Below are 27,605 nucleotides of genomic sequence, written 5' to 3'. Positions count from 1 at the left end.
CTGTGCAAACTTGGAGGATGGGGAGCTCAGGGGAGGGAGGTCGGAATGCAGGTCAGTGGCTCTGACCTGTCTTCTGATGGCACTGACTCCCTGGGACCCTTAAATAAACCCGACAGACATCACTGAGAGTAATTTTCATGCCAGCTGGAATAGGTGTGAGGGGGTTTGAGATTCTTGACTTAGGGAGGAAGGAAGGGAGGGAGGGAGGGAGAGAGGGAGGGAGGGAGGAAGAAGGAGAATGGTGCTTCCTATTCCAGGACCTTGGGGCACACTCACACCTGTTAGGCGGTTAACACAGAAATGGAAACAGAGATGAGTACCGCACCAGAACTCCCCGTCGTCCAGAGTCATGTGACACAGGCGCTTTTGTTCATCCAGGTCAACGGAGCGCCACTCGGGAGAGCTGGGAGCAAACAGAATCGTGTTCAGGCTGAGGCCGTGACAGCAGTCCTGGAGTGGTGGACGGCCCCTCGCTGGGTGCACGGCATGAGGTTCTGTGGGGGACAAGTCCTACTCACGGGTCCCCGAAATGCACCAGGGGTGCACAGGTTGGTCAGACACGAGGGCTGCGCAGGAGGTACACGTCCCAGAGTTGATGGGGGACAATCCCTTGGGGCCGGTTGAACTTCCCCCATGGAAGACTGTGCTGACAATCACAGTAGAATGGTAAGGGGGGTGCGGAAGAGCCCCGTCGGGAGCCATGGATTGACAGGCTCTTGTTCTTGGACTCCGGCATTTATGTGGCCTTGCGCAGTGCCGGACGGCTCGGTTTATGGGCTGACGCTTCAGCAAGTGATCCGAGCACCCTGTGGTTCTCCATGCTTGCCCCGTTATGTACCAAGCACGTTCCTGACGTGCCCTCACTAGGAAGTCAGGATTCCATGAGGTGGACCCCGAGGGACAACGGAGGGGCGGGGTGGAGCCATGGACAAGCTCTCAGGGGACAGCTGGTGAGGGAGCAGCCGCCCACCACCCTGCAAACGCAGGGATCACGCTCCGAGGCCACTGTGTTTTTTTTTTTAAATTCCCCAAAGCTGCCTCCAAATACAGGGACCCCCCTCTTATCTGTGTGGGATAGGGTCCAACAGCCCCAGTGAGTACTGGAAATTTTGAACCACATCAAACCCTACAGAGACTATGTGTTTTCCTATACATCCACACCAGCGATAAAGTTTAATTTATGAATTAGGCCCAGAGGGGGATTCGCAATAGTAACTAATAATAAAATAGGATAGTTATAACGATACACTCTTATGAAAGATGTATTGACTGTGGCTTCTCTATCTCTCTAAATGTATCCCTATATGTAAACCTTAGCAACCTCAGAACTCAATGTTTCCCCCTTCCTTAGTAACTTGAGAACTTTTACCTTTTCACTTAAAGGAGGCACCTTATGGTGTCTCTCTGGCACATCCAAATTGTCAGCATCACTACTCTTGTGTTTTGGAGTCATTATCGAGTCAAATCAGCCTTCCTTGAACACAAGTATTTTGAGACCACAGCGGACAAATGGGTGGGTACTGTCTGCAGTGTGGAGGTGCAGGACAAAGCGGGAGACAAAGCAGGCCAGTGTTTCAGCACACCTCTGAGAACTCCATCGAAAACGTCTGCATTGTTGATTTCTCTGATTTTCTGTTTAACACTGTGTTTTCAGACTGCGACTAACTACAGGTAGCTGAAGCAGCAGGGATGGAAATCACAGATAGGTGGGAATTAGGTGCTGCTGGAATCATGGTGGCAGCTTCATCTCCACCCTGCAGACCTGGACTGAACCTGCAGCGGTGGCGAGGGGTGGTGGGCGCAGGAAGTCCAAGGGGAGGACTTAGCAGGGGCCTCCCTCCAGGTGGCTCGTGCCAGGATTAGGACAGTGGGACTAAGAACCACGAGTCAGTTTCTCATCACTATCAAGTACACCCCAAAGATGCTAGGTAGGAGGGGAGGAAGCCGCCTTGGCTCACAGTTTGGAAGTTTGCAGCCCAAGACTGGGCGGGCCCTGTTGGTTCAGCTGTCTCCGGGGGCTGAAGGCTGGCAATGGCGGAGCGTGCCTGGAGGGCTGGTCACAACCCAGGAAGCGGGGCAGGACCCTGAATAGGAGTCCAGGGAGAATTGTAGACAAGCCACGCCTCCTTCACACGGCCACTGGAGCCAGCCCTGGCCCCACACACTCTGGAAACCTGGCAGAGAGACAGCCTAGCGTTGCTGACCTGTCACTCCAGGACCCGTTCCACTCCACATGGCCCCAGGGGTTCCGGACTCTGATGAGCTCCACTTTCTGGCCTCGGAAGTTTACCTAGAAGGGAAAGGCATGAGGAAACGGGAAATGACCAATCCAGTGGAGATGTGCTACCTTCACCGCTGGACGCCAGAGCTAGCACAGCTCTGGAAAGAGATAAAAGCTTGTCAATTCTTAACGGACCCTTGGGTTTCCTAATACCCACCGAACATCATTGCCAGCACGGCCAACGATACCACATTCATCACTTCAGAATGGTTTTGCCACACGTGGGACCCAGAGTTTGGACATTAGTTCATGTGCATTTTCACATCAATGAGTCTTTTCCTCTAGACTAGAATCTCCAAGTCTCATTGGTTGGAGCGTCCCTGGCTTCTAGCACCGTGAGTGGTAGAGTTGCCCTCAGGGCTGGAGCTGTGCTGTAGCAGAATAAGCTGCGGCTTGTGACAGCCTACACAGGAGGCATCACCCTACACAGGAGTGCGGGTTCATCCCATTGGGGCGCCAGTTGAGTTTCAGCTGCTCCGCTTCCAATCCACTCCCGACTAATGTGCCTGGGAAAGCAGCAGAAGATGGCTCAGGTACTTGGCCCCCTCCCACCCACCTGGGAGACCCAGATGGAGTTCCAGGCTTCTGGCCTCAGCCAGGCCTAGCAAGTGTTAGCCCTTGTGGCCACTCAGGGAGTGAACCAGCAGATGGAAGACTCTCTCTGCCCCTCCTTCTCTGCCTTCCATAACTCTGCCTTTCAAGTAAATCATAAAATAAGGATTTAAATAACAGCAAAACCAAAGAAGGCTTTTTTTCTTCTAAACCCAATATTCCACCTTTTCAGGTGTCATGTAAGGGTTCTTGCTCTTGGCATTGATAACCCCTGAACCAAGAAAGAGAGACGATTCAGTCATGCCTTTATGCTCTGCCCTGGAGCAGGAAAGAGGGTCAATACATTTGAGAAAGATTTTGGGGAAATGAAAGATTTCTACCCACCAACTGATCAGAAACTTCCGCTATCATAAAGCTTTGTCCTCTTGCCCTTGGTGTCAGTTGTATTTCCAATGTCTAAAAATAATTCAAATAATGTCAGCTCTCCAGAGCCCAAGATACGGCTTGTAGTTCACCATTTAGGAGGCTCATGGATTTGAAATGTGCAGGGAAGGTCGGTTCCTTGGAGGTGGAAGGGAAGAAAAGCAATTGAGCCAAGATGAAAGGAGATCTCTGTTGCTACTTGGAGTAGCGTTTTAGAGATCTAACTGAAAGTCGCATGCCTTCTCAAGGGAGTGTGGCAAGGCCTGTATGCACAGGGCTGTAGGACAAGAGGAAGCAGCACAAGTAACTCCTTCCATCTCAGAGAATCCAGCTCCGAGTCGGGCCCCTTACTGCCCACACTTACAGAATGTGCTACCCCACACGTGAGCTGTGACAGAACAGAAGCACCTGAGTCCTCCACAGAGTTCAAGACTCAGCCAGGAGGGCCACGGGCTGGGCGACGGCAGCCTCTGGACTGGGGTGTGCCGAGCTTCAGCTGGGAGGGCTGGGGAAAACTCCGGTTCTGTCTTCCTCTTGCAACACATTCTCTCCCCTACTCTCTCCCTCCTGCCCTCCCAATGCAGCACTCACTAGAAACCAGGGTGGTGCTGTGGGGGTCTGGGTGGCCCCAGGGATCGGTTCTCCCCTAGATGACAGCTGTGGAGAATGGGAGTTGTGATGGTTCATTTCATGTGTCAACCAGACTAGGCCCTGGTGTGCCTATACATTTGTTTAACAATTTCTCTGGTCCTGTTTGTGAGGGTGTTCCTAGATGAGACTGGATCTCAATCGGCAGCCTGAGTAAGGTAGACCGTCCTCCAGCGTGGATGGGCCTCTTGCCACTCACTGAGGACGTGAACAGAACAAAAAGGCAGAGGCTGGGAGAATTCACGGTATGCCCGACTGTTGGAGCCGGGACCTGAGTCTTTGCTGGCCCTGAGGGAGAGACACATCCCTGACTTTCCTGGTTCTCAGACCTTCACTTCCGACTCAGACTAGAATTAAGCAATGGGCTTTTCTGGGCCTCTAGCTTACAGGGGCCAGATCACGGCACTTTCCAGCCTCCATAATTGCAAGTCCATCCAACAAACCTATTAGTGCTGTTTCTGTCTCTGGAGAATCCTGAGTAACCCCAGACTGACACGGAACTGGGGGAAAAAAAGAACTATGAGAAAGAAATGAGCACCAGGCTTCCACACCTGCTAAAGAAGTTTGGTGCCATGGTGATATTACATGGTTCCTCTCCCTCTCTTTCTCTCTCTCCTCTCTCCCCTCTCTCCCCTCTCTCTCCTGGATTGCTATGTTGAATCCAGCCTGCCTCCTTCAAAGGTGACAGTTCCCAAAATGTATCAAAGTCAGTTTAGACCGCTATGCGCTAGTTCATGCATGAGGGACCGGCACTGTCAGGTCTTTCCCTGTACCCGACAGTAGGGGTTCACATCACCCACCTGATCAATCCCTGTTATAGTGTAGGCGTGACCCTTAATAAGACCAAAAGGTGTCCGGGCTTCTGATTCTGTAGCATTTCTGGTCTAAAACAGGAGAAGAGCAGTGTCAGACCCACTATCGAAGACAAGCCTCCCCAGAGTCAGTGCCATGCCCCGCCCGTCACATCACCAGCCCCTCCTGCCCCCCCCCATGTTGGCCACATGCACGCGCCATGTACATTGGACACACAGGACATCTCTTGGATGGTTATTAGTGAGAGCAAGACCAGTCTCTTTCTAGAGCATGCAAACCCTCAATGGTAGCAGGGACTCCCCACACAGAACAACATGACCATTACTGTCACGTGGTAGAGCAGGAGAGAGAGGACGCAATCACACACATTAGAGATACTAAGACGTATGTAACACGTGACGTGTGACTGTGTGTCACAAACTTGAAAATGCAGAGGAAACGAAGAATTTGGTTAAAAACTCAAAAAAAGGAATAAATTTTAAAAATACAGATGAGGGCTGGCGCCGCGGCTCACTAGGCTAATCCTCCGCCTTGCGGTGCCGGCACACCGGGTTATAGTCCCGGTCGGGGCACCAGATTCTGTCCCGGTTGCCTCTCTTCCAGGCCAGCTCTCTGCTGTGGCCCGGGTGTGCAGTGGAGGATGGCCCAAGTCCTTGGGCCCTGCACCCCATGGGAGACCAGGAGAAGTACCTGGCTCCTGCCATCAGATCAGCGCGGTGCGCTGGCCGCGGCGGCCATTGGAGGGTGAACCAACGGCAAAGGAAGACCTTTCTCTCTGTCTCTCTCTCTCTCACTGTCCACTCTGCCTGTCAAAACAAACAAACAACAAACAAAAAAACATAATGAGGTAAATTTGTACATATATATGCATGCAGTAATAAGAAAACTGCTGTTAGATGTCTGTCAAGTGACGAGATGTTTTTTCACAGTGTATGAGATTTAAAAAACCCCAAGTTTGAGAAAACTATATAGTAAAATTCCATTTTAGTAAAATCAAAGCAACTTACTCCCGTGTTTGTGTGTAGACAAGTGTGCCTGTTTGAGGAACAAGAGAGAGATATGGGGGCCAGTGCCATGATATAATGAGTAAAGCTGCTGCCTGCAGTGCTGGCATCCCATATGGACGCCGGTTTGAGTCCCGGCTGCTCCATTTCCAATCCAGCTCTCTTCTATGGCCTGGAAAAGCAGTGGAAGACGGCCCAAGTCCTTGGGCCCCTGCACTGTGTGGCAGACCCGGAAGAAGCTCCTGGCTCCTGGCTTGGGATCAGTGTAGCTCCAGCCTTTGCAGCCAATTGGGGAGTGAACAGCAGATGGAAGACCTCTCTCTCTCTGCCTCTCCTTCTCTCTCTGTGTAACTCTGACTTTCAAATAAATAAATAAAAATATTAAAAGAGAGAGAGAGAGAATGTGTGAAGGGTACAGGCCAGGTGGCCATGGTCTTGTGGTAGGGTGGTAGGACTGGAGAAGGGAGCACAGGAAGTGGTGGGGAGAGAGACACAGGAAATGATGGGGAGAGAGAGGCACAATGTGCCTTTGTATGTCTTGGGATTATTCCACCTGATAGAGCAAGTGTATCCTACCTGTGTGATTTGAAAAATATTAAATAAGAACATATGTTTTAATGAAAAAGAAATAAACACTGACCCCTCCCCACAATGGTTACACCCCTCCTTTCAAGGGGCCGGGACTCCTGCAGCCCTGTACAACCTGGAATGAAAGCCAGCAGGACTTAGACTTACATCAATGGAGCAGCCCATCAGGGAGCCCCTCTTCAAGGCCTTCTCCAGAATCTCATAGAAATTCTCCGGGGCCTCTTTAGTTAGGAAGTTCTCTGCCACACCCCCAGTGAAGTCCTCCATGGCCTCGATGGTGCTGCCACCCTTCAGAGCTTCGTAGCTCCCATTCAGCCTGCAAAGACAGAAGCATGGCGGCTGCAGCAGGGAAGCGGCGAGGCCACCAGGGGGCACCCCTCAGCCAGTTTTTCTAAGCCAGAACGGTGTCCTGGGACGTGGTTAGGCTGGGGTGTAGGAATCAGGCACTAACGCGCTCCGGGAGCAAGGGCCTGTTGCTTCCTCGATGCCTCAAGTCTCTTATCTGCAGCGGGGTGAGAGTTGAGCCCCCCGCCCCAGTTTGAATGTGTGCCTCTCTCTCTGACCTCACTCCGAGGTGGGGCCCACCATGGCAGTGTTAGAAGGATGTGCGCCCAGAACGTCGAGGACCTGACCCCTCTTCTCTGGACTCATGTAGCCATGGCCATCTCTTTTATGAATATGGGATATCTGACATCCTCTGCTTGAATACTGAAATGAAAGTCTCAACTTAGAGCTTATAGACAAGTGTGTGGTGTTCCCACCACCACCTGAGTCCCCCAGCGCCGCCACAATGACTGATTCTGTTGGCTGTTGCTGCTTGAAGCCACGGTTTCTTCAGAGCCTCTTGGTTTTTACCCCACGTCTTTTTCCCGCTCCGGGATCCCACCCAGGCCACAGGGGCTCCTCTTGGCTGTGACGATGGCTCGGATTTTCCTTGTTTTTGAGGACGCTGATAGGTTTGGGAATCCTGGTCGGGTATTTTGTCGCATACCTCCCTCTTGGAATATACCTGATGCTTTTCACACCGGTTTTGGGGAAGAAGGCTATGGAGGTAAGACGTCCTCATGACGTCATCTCAAGGACACACGCTGTCACCATGACTGACCACTGCTGATGCTGGCCCCGGTCACCTGCATGCATTATGGATGTGCGGTTCCCCGTGAAAAGCAGCTCCTCCCCCTGCTTGCCATCCTGCTCATAGGAAGGAAGTCACCACGTGCCACGCACGTCTCAGCAGCGTGGAGTTAGCTTTACTTCGTGTGGTTGGAATATAAATATCGCTTCTTGACCTTTTGGCTAAGATCAAGTGTGTGGAATATAAACACAATTTATTTGGAATTATTCTGCATGGGAGATTTTTTTCGCTCCCATTTATTTATTCAATCACTTATTAAAATCAATATAGACTCATAGATACTTGCTGTTTTTTTGCTTTATAATCCAATACCATTTTGTTTATTCTCTTAGTCAAATTCTTCTGCTGTTGGGGCCCGCGTTGTGGCACAGCTGACTGAAGCCACTGCCTGCAATGCCAGTTAAAATATCAGCTGTTCCATTTCTGATCCAGCTCCCTGCTAATGGCCTGGGAAAGCAGCAGAGGGTGGCCCAAGTGTCTGGGCCCCTGCACCCACAGTGGAGACCTGGAGGAAGTTTCTGGCTCCAGGCTTCAGCTGGACCATCTGGGGAGTGAACCAGTGGACTGAAGATCTCTCTCTCTCTCTGTGTGTCTCTCCCTCCCTCTCTCTGTAAATCTGCCTTTAAAATAAAGAAGTAATTAAAAAAAATTTTGTTCTGCTCTAACTTTGGTTATTGGAAGTCCCTTTAGTTGCCTGCAGTGTTTGTGTGTGTGTGTGTGATTGTGTGGGATGTGTGTGTGTGTGCGGGTGTGTGCAGTTGTGTGTGTGTGAGTGTATGTGTTCTCACTTTAAGGCACTGCAAGATGCTCTGAGTTTATTTAGTGCATCTCCTGCCCCAGTCCTGGAACAAGCCTTATCTCCGAGGAGCCCTGGTCCCTTTCCCTGGAGAACTAAGGTTTGGGAAGTAGGTGTGCTGTTGCTATGGGTTACCGTTACTTCTAGGTCTTCTCAGTTGACAAAGAGAGGAGTATCCAATGAGTGTGTACAGCAAGCCAAGTGTATACAGGTATGTACGGTCTCTATCAAGGTCAGTCCAAGTTCATCGTGGACTCCTCAGTTCTCACCCATTAACAAATGGATCGTTCTGGCCACCACCTCCTGGTTATCTTGAGCCTCCCATTCCAACTCTGAGAAACGTGGATCCCACCATCTGCCACCATTTCTTCGATTGTTCCGTTTGGGATGCACATGTAATTGTGGCAGGGCTGCTCTCTTGCAGTCTCTGAGAGACGATTTTGTGTACGATTTCTTTCACTAGTGACCTTACAGACTCCGCTCCTTTCCAGAGCTACACAGGTCCGCATCTTTCTCTCCCTTCCGCTCGGTGAGGTTGCTTCATGTTTTGTAATACAGTTAGGTCGTCTGTCACAGCCTGCGTTTCATCCTACGACTCCGCACCCTCCTAGCTGACATCCACTCGCCATGCTATAAAATTCTTCAGATTTGGTAAATGCCTATTATCATGTGACCACCTCTACAGTATCATACAGAATAGTTTCACTGCTGTAAGGAACTGGCAACAGCTGTGTTCCACCTGCTCCTCCTCCCGCCACTTCCCCTCCCCTGCCCCCAAACCTTGGCAACCATTGATCTGTTTGCTGTCTTCATAGGTTTGCCTTTTCCAGCATGTCATGTGTTTGGGCTCATATGGTATGCAGCCTTTCCAGGCTGACTTCTTTCTTTCTTAGCGACATGCATTTGAGGTTCATTTCTGCTTATCTTTGAAGAGTATTCCATTGAATAAATGTACTATAGTTTACCCATTCATCTTTTGCTTCCAGTTTTTTGCAGCCATGAGTAACAGCACTGTAGGCATTCATGTGAAGGTGTTTGTGTGGACCTGAGTTTTTACCCAAGAATTCCAAAAGAAGGATGATGGGTAATAGTCCACATGTTTGAGCCGTGGCAGTGTCTCATGGGAAGTGGGAAGAACCAAGCATTGCTGGCACAGCCACAACTGCCTGCCACGTGCACTCCCAACTATCCTTCCACCAGGTCCCCAAAGGCAAGAAACGTGACTCAGGGAGGTGAAGGGGACGTGTGCGGCCCCTGCACCCACGGGCACACCTAGGCCATAAGAGGAAAGCTGTTCTTCCCATCAGCAACCCTATCCAGGTCCCGCGAAGGCAGGCCCCAGTGGGTCTCACCTGCTCACTCAGAGCCTTGGTTCCCCCCCACCCCACCCCGGTAGAGAGCTGTCTGGGACATGGGGGGAGTGGCGGCCAGGCTTTCGCAAAGGGGATGCTGGTACTCACTTGGCGTAGGCCTTTTCCAGCAATGCGCCCCAGAACTCACGGTGCTCCGCGGAGTGCAGGAAAACCAAGCGGCCCCTGAAGGTGGGTAGTCGGTCATCAATGACCACATCCAGCCACTCGCTGTGCTGCCAGAACTGTTGCCCAGGGTGGAGACAGAAGGCACAAGAGGTGAGCCACCTGGGAGGTGTGGGCCCCACACGCAAACATTTACCCTGCCCTGCCGCCTTCGTTCCCCACTGAGCAAACTCTCCTTGCAGTCCCGAGGAAAATCACACAGGGTTTCCACGATGGGGCTGCCTGGACTCGGCCCCCTCTTTTTTTTTAAGATTTAATTATTTGTTAGGCAGTATTACAGAAAGGCAGAGGCAGAGAGAGAGAGAGAGAGAGAGAGAGAGAGAGAGAGAGAGAAATCTTCTATCGGCTGGTTCACTCCCCAAATAGCCAAGATAACCAGAACTGTGCCAATCCAAAGCCAGGAGCCGGGAGCTTCTTCTGGGTCTCCCACATGGATGCAGGGGTCCAAGGACTTGGGCCGTCTTCTACTGCTTTCCCAGGCCATAGCTGGATCGGAAATAGAGTAGCCAGAACTTGAACCGGTGCCCCTATGGGATGCTGGCACTGCAGGCGGTGGCTTTACCTGCTATGCCACAGTGCCAGCTCCTGCCTACTGGTTCTTGTGTTGAGCTTTCTACCCACCATTTATGTCTACTCCAGGGCTCAAAGTCAGCCTACTGAAGCCAGGGGTGGCAGGCAGCAGTTACATGTAGACACTCTATGGTGCTTTGAATGGGTTTTCTTCTTCATAGGAAAGCCTTTTTGGTAGGGGGTGGGGATGCTAGTGTGGGGTTTGAGGCCCAGTTATCCCACCCAGTTTTGGGTTCTACCTTGAGTCCACTCCTTGCCTGTAGGTGGAGCCCTAAGACTGATTTTTTTTGGCCACTCACACAAAGAGAACAGGGTGGACTCAGCTTTCCTGCGGGCTGGAGGGTGCCCATTGGAGATGTGAGGGGAGTGTGGGTAGGTGTGAATAGGGGTGTATATGTGTGTGTGTGCATTAGTGTGCGTGTACACAAACACATGGGTGCACAGGCATGTACATATGTGTGCATTGCACACGTGCAAGTATCTGCATTTGCTCACACGTGTACCAGAGCACTTTTGTGTGTTTGCGTGTGGATACACGTGCATGTGCGCCTCTGAGAGCTTGTGTGTGGTCCACAGGAGGCGGGGGGTGTGCACAAGGACTATGCAGAGTTTCTCTGCACTTCTCTGGACCTGCAGAGACTGTCTCCTCCCCATTCCTTCTGGTTTGGTTGGCCTGAAGGAGAGCCCAGGGTAATAATAACAGGTGAGAAAAAAAGAGAAGGGCAAAACAGGAAGGCTGGCACCAAGCCTCTGGAGCCATTTATTGTAACAGTGTTGCCATGGCATCCTGAGCATCTCTTGTCATCAAGCTCAATCAGGCCTGGCCAGGCTGTGGCTGGGGTTCTACTCTGTTTTAAGGAAACTTCCAGCCATCTGCCCAAGGTGACTCCCACTAGGGGGCTTCACCTGGCACCTTGCCTCCTAACACACCATCCCTTCAGGTTCTCGGGGCCATTTGTGGCTTCAAGTTCAGCAGAGGCACTGTTGGGACAGGTGCCTAAGGTCCATGCCTGGGCACTGTGCGGGGGGGGTGGGGTGGGGTGGGGGATTGGGGAAGGTTGGGGGAAGGGCACTCAGGGCTTGGGGAGGGCTAGGCTCAGTGGGCCTGGGGGTGACAGAGAAATGGCTCTGCTGACCCCAAGTCACCACGAACCTGCCCTGAAGCTGAGAGACAGAAGCGATGGAAGGGATTTGTTTCCAATGCTCTACCTCCCGGGGAGTTTAGGAGGGAAGAATGTGGAGCGTTGTGTTGCCATCGTGGGATGACAGGCACCCACAGGGCCAGCCCCCAGTTGGTCAGAGGCAGCGTAGCCCAGTGCTTAGCCAAGGCTCCTGTCTTCCAGGTTTGCTTTAGCTATTTATTGGTTTGTGAGCTTGGATCAGCCACTTTCCCCACCCTGAGATTCGGTAAAGTGAAAACCATGACACTGCCAGGGGCCCTCCCAGCCGTGACATTCCGCAGGACCCAGGGGGACACCTGGCCAGGTGGCGGTGACCTGGATGTTCTGAGTCTGATGCCCCCATTCCTGGCTCCCTGGCATGTTTTAGAGTCTCTGTGCTGAGCCAGATGCTGGAGCATCTAAAGCCAGGGTTGTGGGCAGAGGAGAGCAGGGTGCCCGCTAGGCAGGTGCAGGTCCGTGGGAGAGCAGGAATGGTTTTGCTGGGCTCCAGAGTGGCTCTTCCCCCAGCAGACACAGGAGGCCTGAGCACTGGCCGTGGGCGTGACCTCCCTGAGCTCCACACTTCCTGTCTGCCATCTTGGCTCAGCCAGTGAAACACGCATGTGCTGTCAGGACCGGAATCGAGGGTGCTCTTCTTACCACCTGCAGGCTCAGAGACAGAGGGACAGGGCTGGCCCCAAGTGCTGGGCAGTGTATGAGGGGCCTGGGCTGGGGGCAGGCCTGGCGCGGTGACCGCCTCCTAGTGTGACCTGCTCAGCTCTGCAAAAGGCCACAGTTGGCTTCCAGTCTCTGCTTTTTCAGACTAGTGTGTGAAGGCCCAGGCTCACTGAGCTGACTGCCTGAGGACGACACTTCAGCAAGGACAAAGGGCAGCCGTCAATATCTCGGGAGTCGGCAGGTGCATGGGGAGGTGGTTACGATGCCCCTTGGGGCCGGTGCCGCAGCTCAGTAGGCTAATCCTCTGCCTGCGGCGCCGGCACACCGGGTTCTAGTCCGAGTTGGGGCGCCGGATTCTGTCCCGGTTGCCCCTCTTCCAGGCCAGCTCTCTGCTGTGGCCTGGGAGTGCAGTGGAGGATGGCCTAAGTCCTTGGGCCCTGCACCCCATGGGAGACCAGGATAAGTACCTGGCTCCTGCCATCGGATCAGTGCTGTGCACTGGCTGCAGCGCGCCGGCTGCGGCGGCCATTGGAGGGTGAACCAACAGTAAAGGAAGACCTTTCTGTCTATCTCCCTCTCATTGTCCATTCTGCCTGTCAAAAAAAAAAAAAAAAAAAAAAAAAAAGATGCCCCTTGGGATGCCTGCAACCCAGACTGGAGTGCTTGGGGTTGAGTCCTGGCTCCACTTCCGATTCCAACATTCTGCTAATGCACACCCTGGGGGACTACCCTGGGGGACTGCAGGTGATGGCTCAAGTACTTGGGACACTGCCACCCATGTAAGAGACCTGGACTCACAGAGTGCAGCCCTGCTGCTGTGTGTTGTGGGCAGTTGAGGAGTGAAACAGCAGATGGAAGATCTCTCTGACTCTCTCATTTTAAACAAATATTAGTAAATAAAAATTATGTAGGTATATATATATGTATACCTGGTGGGTGCTGTACTGCATAAGGACTGGGGGTGGGGGGAGAGCAGACGGAAGGGGAAACCTTGGCTGCTTGTGGCTCAGCAGTGGGTCACACGGATTCCAGGAGACATTGTCTCTGTGTTTCTCTTAGTTTTTATTTTTTCAGCTCATTCAAGATCTTCAAATTTAAATGTCATCAGTAAGAAGGACTTCTCTGTTTATGAAAAATAATCCAGTTCCCCCAGAGGTATAAATCTTTTAGGCAATTTATGCACTGAACACAAGAAATTGCAAATAAAAATATGACGGACGGACCTCTGGAGCCGCCACGTGTCACTTGCAGCTTTACTGTGTGCCTGCTAGAGGGTTTCCTGTGCAATGCTGTCCGTGCTCTGATGCATTTAGATGCTAGTCTCTGACAACGTGTGGTTTTGGTGTGTCTTAGGAACCTGCCTCTCACACAGGCATGGTCGCCTTCCTTTCAGGGCCACCAGGCAGTGCAGAGATGCACATAGTATCTTGCTGGGCCCCAGAGAAGCAAATCCACAGGCCCAGGACTCCCCCTTACCTGGAAATGGAATATCCCAGCATAACCAGGGCCAAAGCTTTGCTCCTGGGGGACCACTCTGGCCAGCGCTTTTTCATTAAGTGTGAGGGAGGCAATGGCAGCCAGTAGCCAGCAGTCTCCTGCAAAATGCAAGTCAGAAATCAGGGTTTTCAGTGCTAATTCACAGCAAATGGGGAAGCTGTGTGCCAGAGAGAGATGCGTGTGTGTGTGTGTGTGGGTGGGTGGGTGGATGTTCTAGGCGTGGCCACATCTTTTCTGCATTTAGAAAGTGGACAGGACACCAGCAAGGGCCTCTGCCTTCCTTTCAGCCTCCCTTGCCTGCTCTTCCCCTGCCCAACCCAGCAGAGACAGCGCTGCCTCCTTGGCAGTGTTGGGGACTTCGCCTGCGTGAGTTTCAGACAAGGCTCCGTTACGCACCACGTCTGTGACATTCCAGCAACTTCCCCTCCAGGCAACCGAGGCTGCAGGGTTGGTGTCCGCGTGGGCTGAGCAAGCATGCGTTTCATGGCTGCAGCCCCAGCTGGCTCTTAGCAGAAGCTGGGGAGGGCACTTGGAAACACCCGCTGTGGATGCTCCTCCGCCCCGCCCCGCCCCGCCCCCACGCTCCAGACTCCCCAGGTGTAGGCCTCGGTGGTTACAGAGAGCAGTTATACAGAGTGCAGCAGCTTGGTGGCAGCTCCATTTGCTTCCAAATATCTCGGCTTTTTCAGAATTATTAACCTATGGAACTCCCCAGCTGTGTCTACACGGCTACACCTCTGGAGGAAGACTAAAAAGTGGAGTCGTCCTCCTCCTAGCGGCGCCGGCACACCGGGTTCTAGTCCCGGTCGGGGCGCCGGATTCTGTCCCGGTTGCCCCTCTTCCAGGCTAGCTCTCTGCTGTGGCCCAGGAGTGCAGTGGAGGATGGCCCAAGTGCCTGGGCCCTGCACCCCATGGGAGACCAGGAGAAGCACCTGGCTCCTGCGCCGGCCGCAGCGGCCATTGGAGGGTGCACCAACGGCAAAGGAAGACCTTTCTCTCTGTCTCGCTCTCTCACTGTCCACTCTGCCTGTCAAAAAATAAAAAAAAAAAAAGTGGAGTCGAGCATCCAGCAGCGTCTCCTCTGTATGGTACTGGACTCCCAGAGCGTTCCTCTGCCCGCACTGGGAATGGACCAAGTGTCCAGGAAGAGCCTTGCAGCGTTCTGGATGCTACCCCTGGAAGGTGTGTGAGCAGATCCTGGGTCTGTCCGCTTATCCCACAGGGTCTCTGGGCTTTATCCGGATGTCTGTGTGTTCAGTAAACAATACCAGCGTCCCACTCAACTTGGTTTCCTCAGAGTGCTGGGTCCCACAGCGTGGGGACACTGTAATATGAACATTTTCTGGTTGTACACAAGCAAGGGAGGCTCACGGGGGCCAGGGTCAGGAGAGCTACCATTGAGTCACTCTGTCCTGGCTCTCTCGAAGGTGTCTCCCACAGGGTGTGTGCCAGCCCAGCCATAACTGAGGAACACATGGATTCGGTCCTAATGCATCCTCTGGTCCGTGGAAGCCTCCAGTTAGCTTTGGGAGCTGCCAGTGGGGAGTGACTCGAACTGCAGGCTTGCAGGAGCATTGCTTCAACAAACGTTAGTGAGTGGTTCGTTGGTGGCAGACACTGTGCCAGGCCAGGATGCAAAGACACTGCGTTCAGGTCAAGGGCAGTCAGGACCAGGCCGAGTCTGATAGAATCACCCTGTCCTGAGATGACCCCAACCTCTCCTCCAGCTCACAGCTGTGCCCACTTGAGGGAAATACACGTCTGTTTCCGGCCCGGGAACCCATCTCAAGTCTGTTCGGCTGGAACTGCTCTGAGCCTCCAAGGAGCAGGCTTAGAAGCTCATGTTATTTGCAAAATTCACAAGAATTGAACAACCAGCCAAGGAACAAGACAGCTTTTCTCCCTGCAGGGCCTGGGCAGCGAGCAGGGCTGGCCACCCAGTGCTGGGCCCAAGAGGAACTGGTCTCTGCAGGTCAGTTTGTCCAGTGGCCAGCTGCGTGATGGCTTCAGGGCCTTGACAGGAGGAGCACAGCAGAGGTGCTGGTGGCACCTAGTTGTTCTTGCGGGTGGTGAGAGCTCACAGGGGATCATTTCATTGCTACTTTGCATAAATTGTCCACCTGCTCTGTACTATATTTGGATATAACAAAATAATACTTAGAATTAATGTTCTACTAAGGGGAAGTATAAAGTGTAATTCCATATATAAGTTCACACCCGTGTCACAAGCCAGAATTTTGGAAAACAGATCGGCACAATGATTTTCTATCACATGGCAATGTGGGGCCCTGGGGCAGGTGAGAAGGGGTAGAGGAGTGGGAGGGGTAGGGAGGGACAGGAACAATTTCCAGGAGAAGGCTCAACCTGGCAGCTGAAGACTGCCTGAGGGCAAATTTTTGAAGAGTCCAGTTGTTTCTAGAACATGCAATTTTATTTATGCATCATCTATCTATCCATCATTTAACATCTATCGTCGATCTACTTGCCTACCTTCTTATGTATTTTCACATCTATCTGTCATTCACCCACACATCTGTCTACCCTATCTATGTGTCTATGCATATCTATGCATCTATCACCTTTCCTTTGTTATCCGTCTATCTGTCTAGCTCTCCTCCATCCCCCTACCTCCTTATCTACCTATTGATCATCTGTGTATCCAGTTATCTGTCTACATGCCTATGGATGTATCAGTCAGTCAATCATGCTCTATATATGTCCCCCCACCCCCAGACTGAGACTAAATGATCAGTGTGATAGTATTAAGAAGCCTTCAGCAGGTGAACAGATCATGAAGCTCCTCCCTTGGGAACGGGAGTGAGGTCTTCTTGCAAGAGGCTTCACACGGAGGGCCCAATGTGCTTTTTTTGACAGGCAGAGTGGATAGTGAGAGAGACAGAGAGGAAGGTCTTCCTTTTGCCGTTGGTTCACCCTCCAGTGGCTGCCACGGCTGGTGCGCTGCGGCTGGTGTACCGCGCTGATCCGAAGCCAGAAGCCAGGTGCTTATCCTGGTCTCCTATGGGGTGCAGGGCCCAAGCACTTGGGCCATCCTCCACTGCCTTCCCGGGCCACAGCAGAGAGCTGGCCTGGAAAAGGGGTAACCGGGAAAGAATCCGGTGCCCTGACCGGGACTAGAACCTGGTGTGCCGGCGCCGCTAGGTGGAGGATTAGCCTATTGAGCCGCAGCGCCGGCCCCCAATGTGCTTTTGCGCGGTTCTGTCACGTGGGGACACAGCCTTCACCACACTGGGCCTTCCACTTAGACTTCTATGCCCTCTATCAGAACAGGATTTCATCCAGCTGAACCTCTCCATGCCTTGATGCCAGACTTCCAGCCTTCAGAACTGTGAGAAGTGAGCTTCTGTTCCTTATAAATTGCCGTCTCAGGTGTTTTGGCCTAGCAGCACAAATGGGCTAAGGCTCCATCTGCCTACGTAATTAATCATTATCAGTGTAGGTGCGTGAGTCTTGGATTCTGTGTTTGGGCTCATTCAGTCGGTCAGCATGGAGGTCCCAGCATGAGCTGCCAGGAGACCGCAGTGAGACCCTCAGCTGCAGGGGAGCCAGGTTCTGCACAAGCTTGCACGCCTTCTAGTGCAAGTCACTTTCTCTCTCTGGCTGATTCCACCAGTATTTGTTAAAGGAGGTCTCTCTGCCACCCCTCCCCCGATAGATATATAAAGGTAGACCTGGCCCAATTTTGGACCAAATCTGGAAATGCAAGGCCCAATTTAGCTGGTGTGGGTGCACACTCAGGTCAATTGTGGAGGGAAACTGGGTAGCTCAGGGTGTGGAGGATTTGCCCAAGTGTGAGCTGAGGGGCATCGTGGAGAGTAGTCAGGGATGAGGTATCTGCAGCGGGAGGCTGTCTGCTTTGAAGTCTGACTGCCTTGACTTCCTTGTTGGGAGAGCTGTTGGGAAGAGAAAGGAGGCAGCGCGCACCTAGGAGAGTGCCTGGCAGGTGAGCGAGGTCACGGTGCAGGTGTAAGCTATAGTCACAGGGTGGGGTGCCACTGTGCTCAGGCTGTGCGCCCCAGGCAACAGGCACACCCCTCCCCAGAGAAATGAGAGTGTCAGGAGCTTGGGGGCCGCTGGGCTCCATTCAGAGGGGAGTGGCCACAGATCGGGGAGGAGGAAGTGGCAGGGGTAGCGGTGCTGCTCCCCCAAGCCCAGGGCTCCTGCCTGCTGCTCGCTGCACTGGCAGCTCACAGCCCTGTCCTGCTGGCCCCACGGCACTCTATCCCAGCTCCCTCTTCCCACACTTACCAAGCTCCCCCTGGCAGATGTCAGTCCTGGTGGCCCCTCCAAGAATGAACTCTGGGTTTGTCACGATTTCCTGGAAGAACAAAGAGTGTTACTCTAGGGGCTGGCACTGTGGTGTAGTGGGTAGAGCCACTCCCTGCAGTGCCAGCATCCCATATGGGCGCTGGTTCAAGTTCTGGCTGCTCCGTTTCCAATCCAGCTATGGCCTGGGAAAGTAGTAGAAGATGGCCCAAGTGCTTGGGCCCCTATACCCATGTGGGAGACACAGAAGAAGCTCCTGGCTCCTGGCTTCAGATTGGCCCAGCTCCAGGTGTTGTGGCCATTTGGGGAGTGAACCAGTGGATGGAAGAGCTCTCTCTTTCTCTCTCTGCCTCTGCCTCTCTGTAATCTGCCTTTCAAATAAATTAATTAATTTTGTTTAAAAAGAGTGTAACTCCAGTGGCCCCTGGGCTGGGTGTGTTTTGTTTCCACGCTTGGCGCCCCAGCCACCTGCACTCTTCTCTTGACAGTCCCAACCTGGGGAGAACAAGGTCCTGACTCCTAACCATCAGCCCCTCCCACCATGCCTGGCTGCAGAGCAGACTACCAGTCCCACTCGGAGAGTTCCCATTGTTACCCAGGCGCTGGACTGGGAGGCAGGGGCTGAGTGTTCAAATCCCAGCTCCCCGACCCGTGAACTTTGTGATCTTAAAATGAGGTGAGGTGAGGTGAGGTGAACATACACTACAGGCTGGTGCCTGGGATTAGACACAAATCCTCACTCCCCAATCAGCTTTTTAGAGATGTATTTAGGTAAGTATATAATATATATAAACATATATGTAATATATACAGATGTGCACACATTTCTCATACAACTTTACTGAAGTGCATTATATGTATTTTATTTGTGCATTATTTTATATATATGATAAAATAGTTCATGGAAAGTAGAACTAAAATATACTTGCTTTGGTGCAAAAAATTTTAAATCCATGCATATGAGGTGGTTGTCAAAAAAAGCTCATGCAAAATGCATATTATGAAAAAACTACACCATGAATTTCAAAATTTTTTGCACCAAAATAAATTTGTTCTTTGATTCCATTTACCAAGAGCTTTTTGTAGTGCCCTCATATGATCTGTATTATATATACACATAATATGGAGAGATATGTATTAAACATTAGGCAAACAGTGTTGGGAAGTGATTATATGAAAAGTGCACATTTATTCGCACATTTATTCCGAGTTCTTAGGCTCCATTCCTAGCAATGGACCGAGCCAAGAAGAGGAAGTCACCTGCCTGGTGGAGCTTCCGTGAGACCAGGGGCAGACACACCAAGCCCAAGCACGAGCAAGGGAAGCCCTGGGAGGGGAAGTGAGGGTAGGGTGGGGCTGCATTCACTGGAGTGGCTGGGGAGGCCTCTAGGGAAGCCAACAGCTAGCAGAGACCCCAGCAAAGGAGTGTGTATGTCTGTGTGTGTGCGCATGTGTATGTCTCTGTGTGTGCATGTGTATGTTTCTATGTGTGCATGTGTGTGTGCATGTGTATGTCTGTGTGTGCATGTGTGTGCATCTGTGTGTGTGCATGTGCATGAGTGTGTGCATTGCCTCTCTCTCTGTGTGTGAGGGTGCAGAGAGAGGAGGCAGTGAACTGTGAGACTAGATGACAGGCCTGGCAGGCAGCACAGGCTCCATCCAGCTCGAAGCAGAGCACCGTCAGCCTCTCCTGGGTTTGTCTGGTGGAAGAGCTCGTGCTGCTCCACCTCCCCTGAGCCCCTGAGCCCCTGAACCCCTGTGCACTGATCTGCCTCCCTCAAGCTTCCCAGGACTTCACATCTTCTCTGGTCTCAAAGAGTCACAAGGAGTGTTGTGGTTTGAATGTGCTTTGTCCCCTGCAGAACCCTTGTGGGTGTCGGGGCCCACTGTGAGGCATGCCGAGAGCGGGCACGTATAGGCTGTGGGCACAGGCTGTGCCCCTGTGTCATTAGCAACATGGCCAGCACCTGCCCTGGGAGGGCCACGTGGCCCAGGGTCTGTCACCGCCAGGCTGGTGCATCCTGGATGAGGCCGAGCACCGGGACCGCACAGCTCAGCTCTCTGCCCTGGGAATCTCCTTGACTGCAAGCTGCCCATCCCCCATCTTTGTTTTCTGTTGCTAATGACGCAGGAGCACGGCCTGGGCCCGTCATAAAGGAAAAAGGGTTACTTGGGCTTCTGGCTCTGGAGACCCAAGGGTGAGGGTTAGTCTTCTTTCTGGCAGAGTCCCAAGGGGGCTCCGGGAAAGCCCGGTAAAGACCTGGCAACAGAACAGGGAGCGCATGTGTGTCTCTTATCTGGTCTCCTTCTCTTCTAAAAGGCCTGGTACAGGCCACACCCACTGCGGGCGGAAGCTCACCTTCTTCCAGGCCAGGCCTGACTGCCTCCCATCCCTGTCCCATCCCCAGGTCACCTCCTCGGGGTGCTCCCTGCCCTGAGAACAAGTCTGGTTGCCCAGCACCCTCTGATGGCCTGTGGCTTTGTGCTCCACCAGGCACAGCTGTGTTTGACAAGCAGGTGGTGCCGGGGAGGGCAGCCCTGCCCCACGCCCCATGGCAGCTCTGCACTTGCCGAGCTCTGTGCTCCGTGCCAATGCCAAGCAGGGCGCAGCCAGCACCTCAGCACAGAGGCGTCCGGAAAGGAGGCTGGCAGTACTTAGGATTTCCCTGCGGCCACCTGCCCCCCTGCCAGAGACCCTGCACCTCCGCGCTGCAAGAATTGCCCCCGCCCCAGCCCCTTTGCTCCTGATTCTCCAGAAGTCTACAAGAGACCATGCAAAGCCATCAACTCCCTCTCTGTCTCTGGGCTTGAGGACCAGACGCAGGGGACAATCTGAGATGCAGACAAAGCGAAGGGCAGGCCGGATTCTGAGGATGAATTCACAGGAAGGGCAGCGAGCAGCAGAGCTGAGTGAAGGTAAATAAGGGATTGATTGTCCAGCCCCGGGTGGAGCCCATGAGGAAGAGATAAGAAGGCTGGGCAGAGCCGGCGCCGTGGCTCAATAGGCTAATCCTCCGCCTTGCGGTGCCAGCAGACCAGGTTCTAGTCCCGGTTGCCCCCCTTCCAGGTGCCAGGGAGTGCAGGGGAGGATGGCCCAAGTGCTTGGGCCCTGCACCCCATGGGAGACCAGAAGAAGCACCTGGCTCCTGGCTTTGAATCAGATCGGTGCGCCTGCCGCGGCGGCCATTGGAGGGTGAACCAACGGCAAAGGAAGACCTTTCTCTCTCTCTCTCTCTCTCTCACTGTCCACTCTGCCTGTAAAAAAAAAAAAGAAGGCTGGGCAGAGCGGGAAGGGCTGGTGGAGGGGCCTGAGTGTCTGGGCCCCAGCCTGGGGTCCAGGCCTCCCCCAGCATTTGGGCTAGAGCTGAGAGGAAGGTTGCAGTAGACACGACAGCCTGAGGTTCTGAAAGTCCTGGGCTGGTCTCCAGGGCCTTGGCCTGTGCCAAGCTTTTACCTTGAAGTGCCAACTTCAACATTGTAAGCGACAGAGGTACACGACAGCCAAATGATGTCCATGCAGACTGCGAGGCTGGGGCCCTCCCAGAGTGGGCGCCACTGGCGTGAGGCTGCAACCACAACCATGGAAATGACCATGACTAACGCTTATTATTTATGTGCCAAACGCTCTTCTACGTGCTCGACATGCAGTCACACCGCTGATTCTCACAGTGACTGGATAAGGCAAGTCGCATCACAGTCCCCATTTTATGGAAGGGACATCTGAGGCTCTGTGGTGGCCACCGTCGGGTGCTGCTCCTTTCAGGGAGGAGGGCTTGCTCCCACTGCTGGGAGCAGTAGCCTCTTTCAGGTTGGCTAGTGGGGAAGTGAGCCTCTCCAAGGCCACACATCTCAGGGGTATCTGCAGCCGAGGCCTGATCAATGGGGCCAAACACAGCAGGGACAACTCGGAGGCAGCAGCCCAGCTCCAAAGTGCCCAGGGCTTGGCTGAGACCTTCATGGGACCACATAACCCAATCCTGTTCGCGTCCCTTCCCTCCACAAGTGTGGCCCTTAGTGCAGCCCTGGTAAGCCTCAGAGTCCAGGAAGACGACCACCTAACTGGAAGAAGCGGTGTTCTTAGGTGGGCGGGACCCCTTTGTTACCTGCAGGAATGAGGCGGAGGGCTTTATCACTACCAGCTCTGCTCACCACCACTCTGCTCTCAGGGCCCACGAGAGGTGCTCTTCCCCAATCAGGAGGCGGTTTGCCAACGAGTGCAAAGGTTTGCCAACGAAGGCTCCGAGGGATCTTAACGATCCCTAGCTTCTAGGGTGGGTGCATTGAGATGATCCTGGTAACCGACATTTGTCCAGGCCTCGGTAACTGCTAGCTCAGTGGTTAAGCTGCCACTTGGGAGGCCTGCATCCCACCTCACAGTTTCGGGTTCCAGTTCTGGCTACTCCTCTGCAGATCCAGCTTCCTGCTAATGTACTCGGGAGGCAGCAGATGGTGACTCAAGTATCTGAGTCCCTGTCACCCTTGTAGGAGACCTGGCTGCAGTTCCTAGCTTCTGGCTCTGGCCTGGCCCGGTGCCGGCTGTCATGAGCAATTGGGAGTGAACCAGTTAGATGGAAGATCGCTTTTTCCCTTTCCCCCAGTCTCTCCTGCTCTTTCTGTCACACGATTCCAAACAATCAATCAATCATCAATCTTTACAAAAAAGAAAGGATCCCCGGTGTGTGAATCTGAGGATGTGGTGGGGAACAGGATAAAGCAGCCCCTGGCCTTACAGAGGGGTTGGGCTCTAAGGAGGAACCCAGGCAGCTGCTCAGAGGGTTGTATGAAAACAGCCTAAACCTTGAACGAAAGACAACCAAGGGTGCTTGGGGAACAGCAGGCCTCATAGCGCAGACCAGTGAGGATGAGTGGAAGTTTGCCAGGCAGAGCAATGGAGCATGAGTGTGGGATGCTGTGGGTGGAGCACCCGCCTATGGGGAGGTTGCACAGGCTGCACACCAGGTAGGGGCTCCTCTGCTTCAATGCTGAGCTGAGCTAGGGTGTGGAGGAGGGGCTGGCTGGGCCTGGTTGAGACTGGAAGAGGCAATGGGTGTTTCTCAGCAGGTGGGCTGAATCATGTGGGAATAGCTTTGGCAGGCTAGGAGAGTACTGGGGAACTGGCAGCAGCGTACCCAGGTGCCAGGCGGGGCAGCACGGCGCTTAACAATGCCTGACCCAAATGCTGGGGCTTGCAAACATCTCTCTCCCGTCAGCCATCCCCCTAGAGGCCTCAGGGCTTAACCAACACAAGACTCCAGAAAGCTCCCTGAGCTCTTTGGGCCTTATTTTGTAACCTTGATAATTAAGTCATTCTAAAGGTTCAAATTAGTTTTTTTTTTTTTTTAAAGTATGGAACTGCTTTTAAAAATAAAAATAAATCACAATTAAGATTTAAAAAAATTCCACCAGTGCTTGGTGTAATAGGTTAAGCCTCTGCCTGTGGCGCTGGCATCCCATGTGGGTGCCGGTTTGAGTCCCGGCTGTCTACTAGTGGCCTGGGAAAGCAGTAGAGGATGGCCCACGTCCTTAGGCCCCTGCACCCACATGGGAGACCCAGAAGAATCTCCTGGCTCCTGCCTTTGGCCTGGCCCAGCCCCCGGTCATTGTGGCCATTTGGGGAATGAACCAGCAAATGGAAGACCACTCTGTCTGTAACTCTGCCTCTCAAATAAATAAATAAATAAATCTTTAAAAAAAATTCTAGTATCCAAGTGACTCTGGTATATTTTCCTTTTGGAAGTTTTTCTTTTTTTCTTCTACCACCTCCTACAGGATGGGAGATGATTGAGGGGAAGTTCAAGGACAAACACAGAAATCCGATGTACAGCCCTCGGCGTGAAAACGGTTGACTGCTCTTGATGGAGGCTTGATGCACTCTAGTGGGGGCTGTGACCCCATTTACTGAACCCCAGGCACTGATCTAGATAGGAAGGCCTTTCAGCACTGCCTAAGCTGGGAGAAGGAAGGGAGGGGGAGGGGCAGGTTCCCAAGCGTGGAGCCCTCTTTGGGGTTGGGGAAAGTCCCAGGCAACTTCCAGGAAGAGCGAGTTGATCTCTGCAGAGCGGCTAGGAGAGCGAGCACGCAGGCTCGGGTGAGAGCAGAGGCGGGACTGACCGGGAGCACCCCAGGGTCCTTTCCTGAACCTTCACGCAAAGGATCACTGGGGGTGATTCCGTGAGATTGCATGCCTAGCTCATGTAGTTAGCTTGACTGCTGGCAGGTGGCGGGAGCCCCAGGCATGTCCCCTACCCCACCCCCCTGCCTCTGCCAATAAGGTAAACTGCTCCCGGGTGTGGCCCAGGCCCGCCTGGAAAGCTACTAGCCTACCTGACCTATAAGCTGATTGAAGCATAGTGGCACCAATATCAGCTTCATCCTATAGAATTAGTATCAGCCCTGAATTAGTTATGCCCCCTCTGCCTGCCTTTTAAAAGGTGTGCTTGGTCATTAATAAAGCGGACAAGTTCACCGAAACTTGCCTCTGGTGCTTCTGGTTGAGGAACGCAGACAGCACGCGGGCCTCGCGGGATCAGCCCGAAGTTCACTGTGCTGTATCCAGGAGTTGTATGGACCAAACTGATCCTCCATTCAAAATAGAAGCCAAGAGTTTGAGGTCGGCTGCCCTAGTGGGTCATCTTCCTCAATGATGCTCCCCGACCCGGCTTCCTAGGTAGGTACTTCTAGCCTTCTCATACCAAGCAGCCATAGAGAACCCTGGTATTTGTATGGTACCCTGGGGTGAACAGAGAAAGCTGCCCATGGCTGCAGGGGACCAGGCCAAGGGCTTTAGCCCAGCAGGCATGGAGGGAATCCGCTTCCCAGAGCTGTCTGTGGGCTTCTCTCCCTTCTCTGAAAGCACCCAGCAGCCTGCAGTGCCCCCCAGCCTGCAGCACCCCTGCACTGCCTGTTTGTGGGCTGAGGGCTGGAATCAAGCCCAAGAAGACCTAAGGGCTATGGGCAGTATCTCCTGGGGGTCACCACCGTGTGCACTGGAACATCTGCTTTTGATTTTGGAAATATCTTCTTTCTTTTATTTTTTAAATAAGATTTGTGTATAGATTTATTTGAAAGGCAGAGCTACAGAGAGAGGGAGAGAGAGTGAACTTCCATCTGCTGGTTCACCCCCCCAAATGTTTGCAATGACTGGGGTCGGGCCAAATTGAAGCTAGGAGCCAGGAGCCGCCTCCAGGTCTCCCATGTGGGTGCAGAGGCCCAGGGACTTGGGCCATTCTCTGTTGCTTTCCTAGGCACATTAGCAGAGACCTGGATTGGAAGTGGAACAGCTGGGAATTGAACCAGCGCCCATATAGGATGCCGGTGGCGCAGGTGGTGACTTTACCCATTGCACCACAGCACCAGCCCCGAAATGTCCTTTTTCTTATTGAGCAGAGCAAGGTCTGTTAATCCTGACCTCACACTGACCTCACACTGCTCTTGGCCTAGTGCACAGGATCAAAACTGAGTTTAGCTTTCCATTGTTGTGAGGAGGCGGCCAGGAGTTTTCTCCTGAGCTCTGCTAGGACCACTGGATGCTATGACAATTTCACCCACGTGCAAGGCCCTGTGTTGGGACTTAAGGTTTCTTCCCTCACCCTGTGGGGGGAATGTTTGCCTATACATGTAAGTGTGCACACACATACACACAGGTGCACACATGCACACTTCACATACACGTTCCCTCCCAGTCACACACAAGCCCACACTTGGTCAAATAGATGTACCTGCACGTGTGCATGCACAGAGACACCCCCCCCCACACACACACACACTGCTCACAACAGGGACTAGCAACACAGACCTTACCACTTCACAAAGAACAGCTCACCTATACTTTGGCCCTGCTCCTAAAGAGTCCAGAGGCTTTCTCGTGTGCACTTTTCCAAGTAAATGTGTTATACATTTAAATATCAACACTCTCTTCATGTTGGGAGGTAGAGAAGAGGCAGTTATGGTGAGTTCTTTGCTCCTCGTGAGTAAGACGTCACTGAGAGCTGACAATGACCTTAGCAGCAGTGTTTACAATGACAACACCTGTCATCTGGTGAACACTGTGTGTGCTGCACATCCATCTACATTAGTCACTGCTGTTCCCATCATACAGGTGAGGAGGCCCAGGCTGTGACGAGGCCAGAGTGGCCCAGCACTGAGGGTCTCACATGAGGTCCAGCCCCTTTGCTCTGCCCTTCCTCACACATAAGCAACCTGGCCCCAAGGAAGCCACGTCCTGGGCAGCACCCACCAGGAGGAAATGGCAGCTAGCCAGCTCCAGGTCAGAGGCAGGGCCCTGCCTAATGCAACAAATATTGACATTGCGTTCCAAGCACCAGCTGGTGCCTCTTGGCACCCATCTCCCCCAGGCTGGGGGTGGGGGTGGGGCAGCACTGACCCTGTTTCCCCTCCGAGAACAGGCACGTAGGTTCTGGGGAGGACACCTCTGCCTCACTGTGTTCCGTTCATCGAATGTTCGCTGAGAACTCGTTGAGCTAGCTGGCTCGGGGACAGAAACCACAGAGAGAGCCCTCGCATGCATTAGCCCTTGCTGTCACCCGCAGGGCAGGCAGGGACAGTTTCTGAACTGCCTCCCAACCGCTCTGGCATCCCTGGGCCCTTGCATGCGGGCAGGACCTGACACTTGTCCCTCCGGATGAAGCTTTGACTCTTGCTCACTGCCTACTGACAAGACCCTCCTTGACCCCAGGGCCCAGGCCTTGGTGACACTGAGAGCTCAGAGCAGGGGAGGAGGGGGCTGCCACGCCTCTGAGCACCCCCCTACCCAGGGCATCCCAGTCCTGCACAGCATTTCCTGCCTTCACACTGCCCAACTTCCCCAGGGAGCCCAGGTAGAGATGAGCGTGGCTGCCCTCTCCCAGCTTGGCCACCCCCACACCCCCAGCCCTGCTCGCCCCACTCACCCCAGGCCGTTTCCACTCGAAGGGGACTGGGGGCCTCTCGCTGTAGAATAGAGAGGAGTTGTTGGCAGGGAAGTCTGGGTCCTCAAACAGGGCACCCTTCCTCAGGCACCCCTGCCTCAGCTGCTCGAAGCTCTGGCCCGACGAGTGGGTGATCCTGGCATCTTTGGGAGTCGGCTGTGCCTGGGGCCCTGAGTCTCGGTGGAGGTAAGGCATGCTGCTCCCTGGCTGACCGGCTGGAGGCAGAGACAAGAGGGAAAGTCAGGGCCGAGCCAAGCTGCTTGTGGCAGCCCAGGAACCACCCGCAGAGCCTGGGGCTGGGTGGCCCGGCCTCCACCTGTTTGTTGGGTGCCTCCCTGTTGGCCTGCGATGGGTACACCCTGACAGCAAACGGCAGCGAAAGATGTCTGAGCACTCAGGGCTCCTGCAGAGTCAGAGGCGGCTCAGAGGGAGGCTCGGCCAACTCCCAGCAGAGGCCGCACCTCTGCTGAGTGTGCTGGCGAGACCCAGAGGGCGAGACAGGCTTGCTTTCCGGGAAAGGGAGCAGGCAGCCACGTTGGTCCAGGGGGCGGCTGGGAGGAGAGGCCCTGCGCGGTCGGGAGTCCCAGCTCCCAGGTCAGAGAAGGCAGCATTCTGTGGTTGGGGGACGACCTGACGGCTCGCAGGAGTGCGTTTATGTGGATGGAGCTTGCGCAGCCCTCACATGGGCAATCCCAGCTTGACTTGGTGCAGCGG

General features: G+C 53.5%; 1 protein-coding gene across 1 annotated transcript in view; it reads right to left on the bottom strand.

Annotated features, from left to right (window-relative positions):
* CAPN9 (calpain 9) overlaps window positions 1-27,348 on the bottom strand; it is a 44,966-nt gene extending 17,618 nt beyond the window's left edge. Inside the window, exons 1-9 of the mRNA XM_070054954.2 lie at window positions 27,208-27,348; window positions 26,874-27,106; window positions 17,947-18,016; window positions 13,660-13,778; window positions 9,701-9,834; window positions 6,457-6,625; window positions 4,705-4,788; window positions 2,205-2,290; window positions 326-403 (exon numbers count right to left, since the gene is read on the bottom strand). Coding sequence (XP_069911055.2) covers window positions 326-403; window positions 2,205-2,290; window positions 4,705-4,788; window positions 6,457-6,625; window positions 9,701-9,834; window positions 13,660-13,778; window positions 17,947-18,016; window positions 26,874-27,086 — 953 coding nt within the window. The 5' untranslated portion in view covers window positions 27,087-27,106; window positions 27,208-27,348. The remainder of the gene's footprint in view (window positions 1-325; window positions 404-2,204; window positions 2,291-4,704; window positions 4,789-6,456; window positions 6,626-9,700; window positions 9,835-13,659; window positions 13,779-17,946; window positions 18,017-26,873; window positions 27,107-27,207) is intronic.
* Window positions 27,349-27,605: the final 257 nt, after the last annotated feature.

Source organism: Oryctolagus cuniculus, chromosome 13 (genome assembly GCF_051225735.1).
Source record: "Oryctolagus cuniculus isolate XC-2025 breed Fujian yellow rabbit chromosome 13, ASM5122573v1, whole genome shotgun sequence".
NCBI classification, from domain to species: domain Eukaryota; kingdom Metazoa; phylum Chordata; class Mammalia; order Lagomorpha; family Leporidae; genus Oryctolagus; species Oryctolagus cuniculus.
The sequence above is the reverse complement of the archived record's forward strand: the minus strand, read 5'-3'. Positions and strand labels throughout refer to the sequence as shown.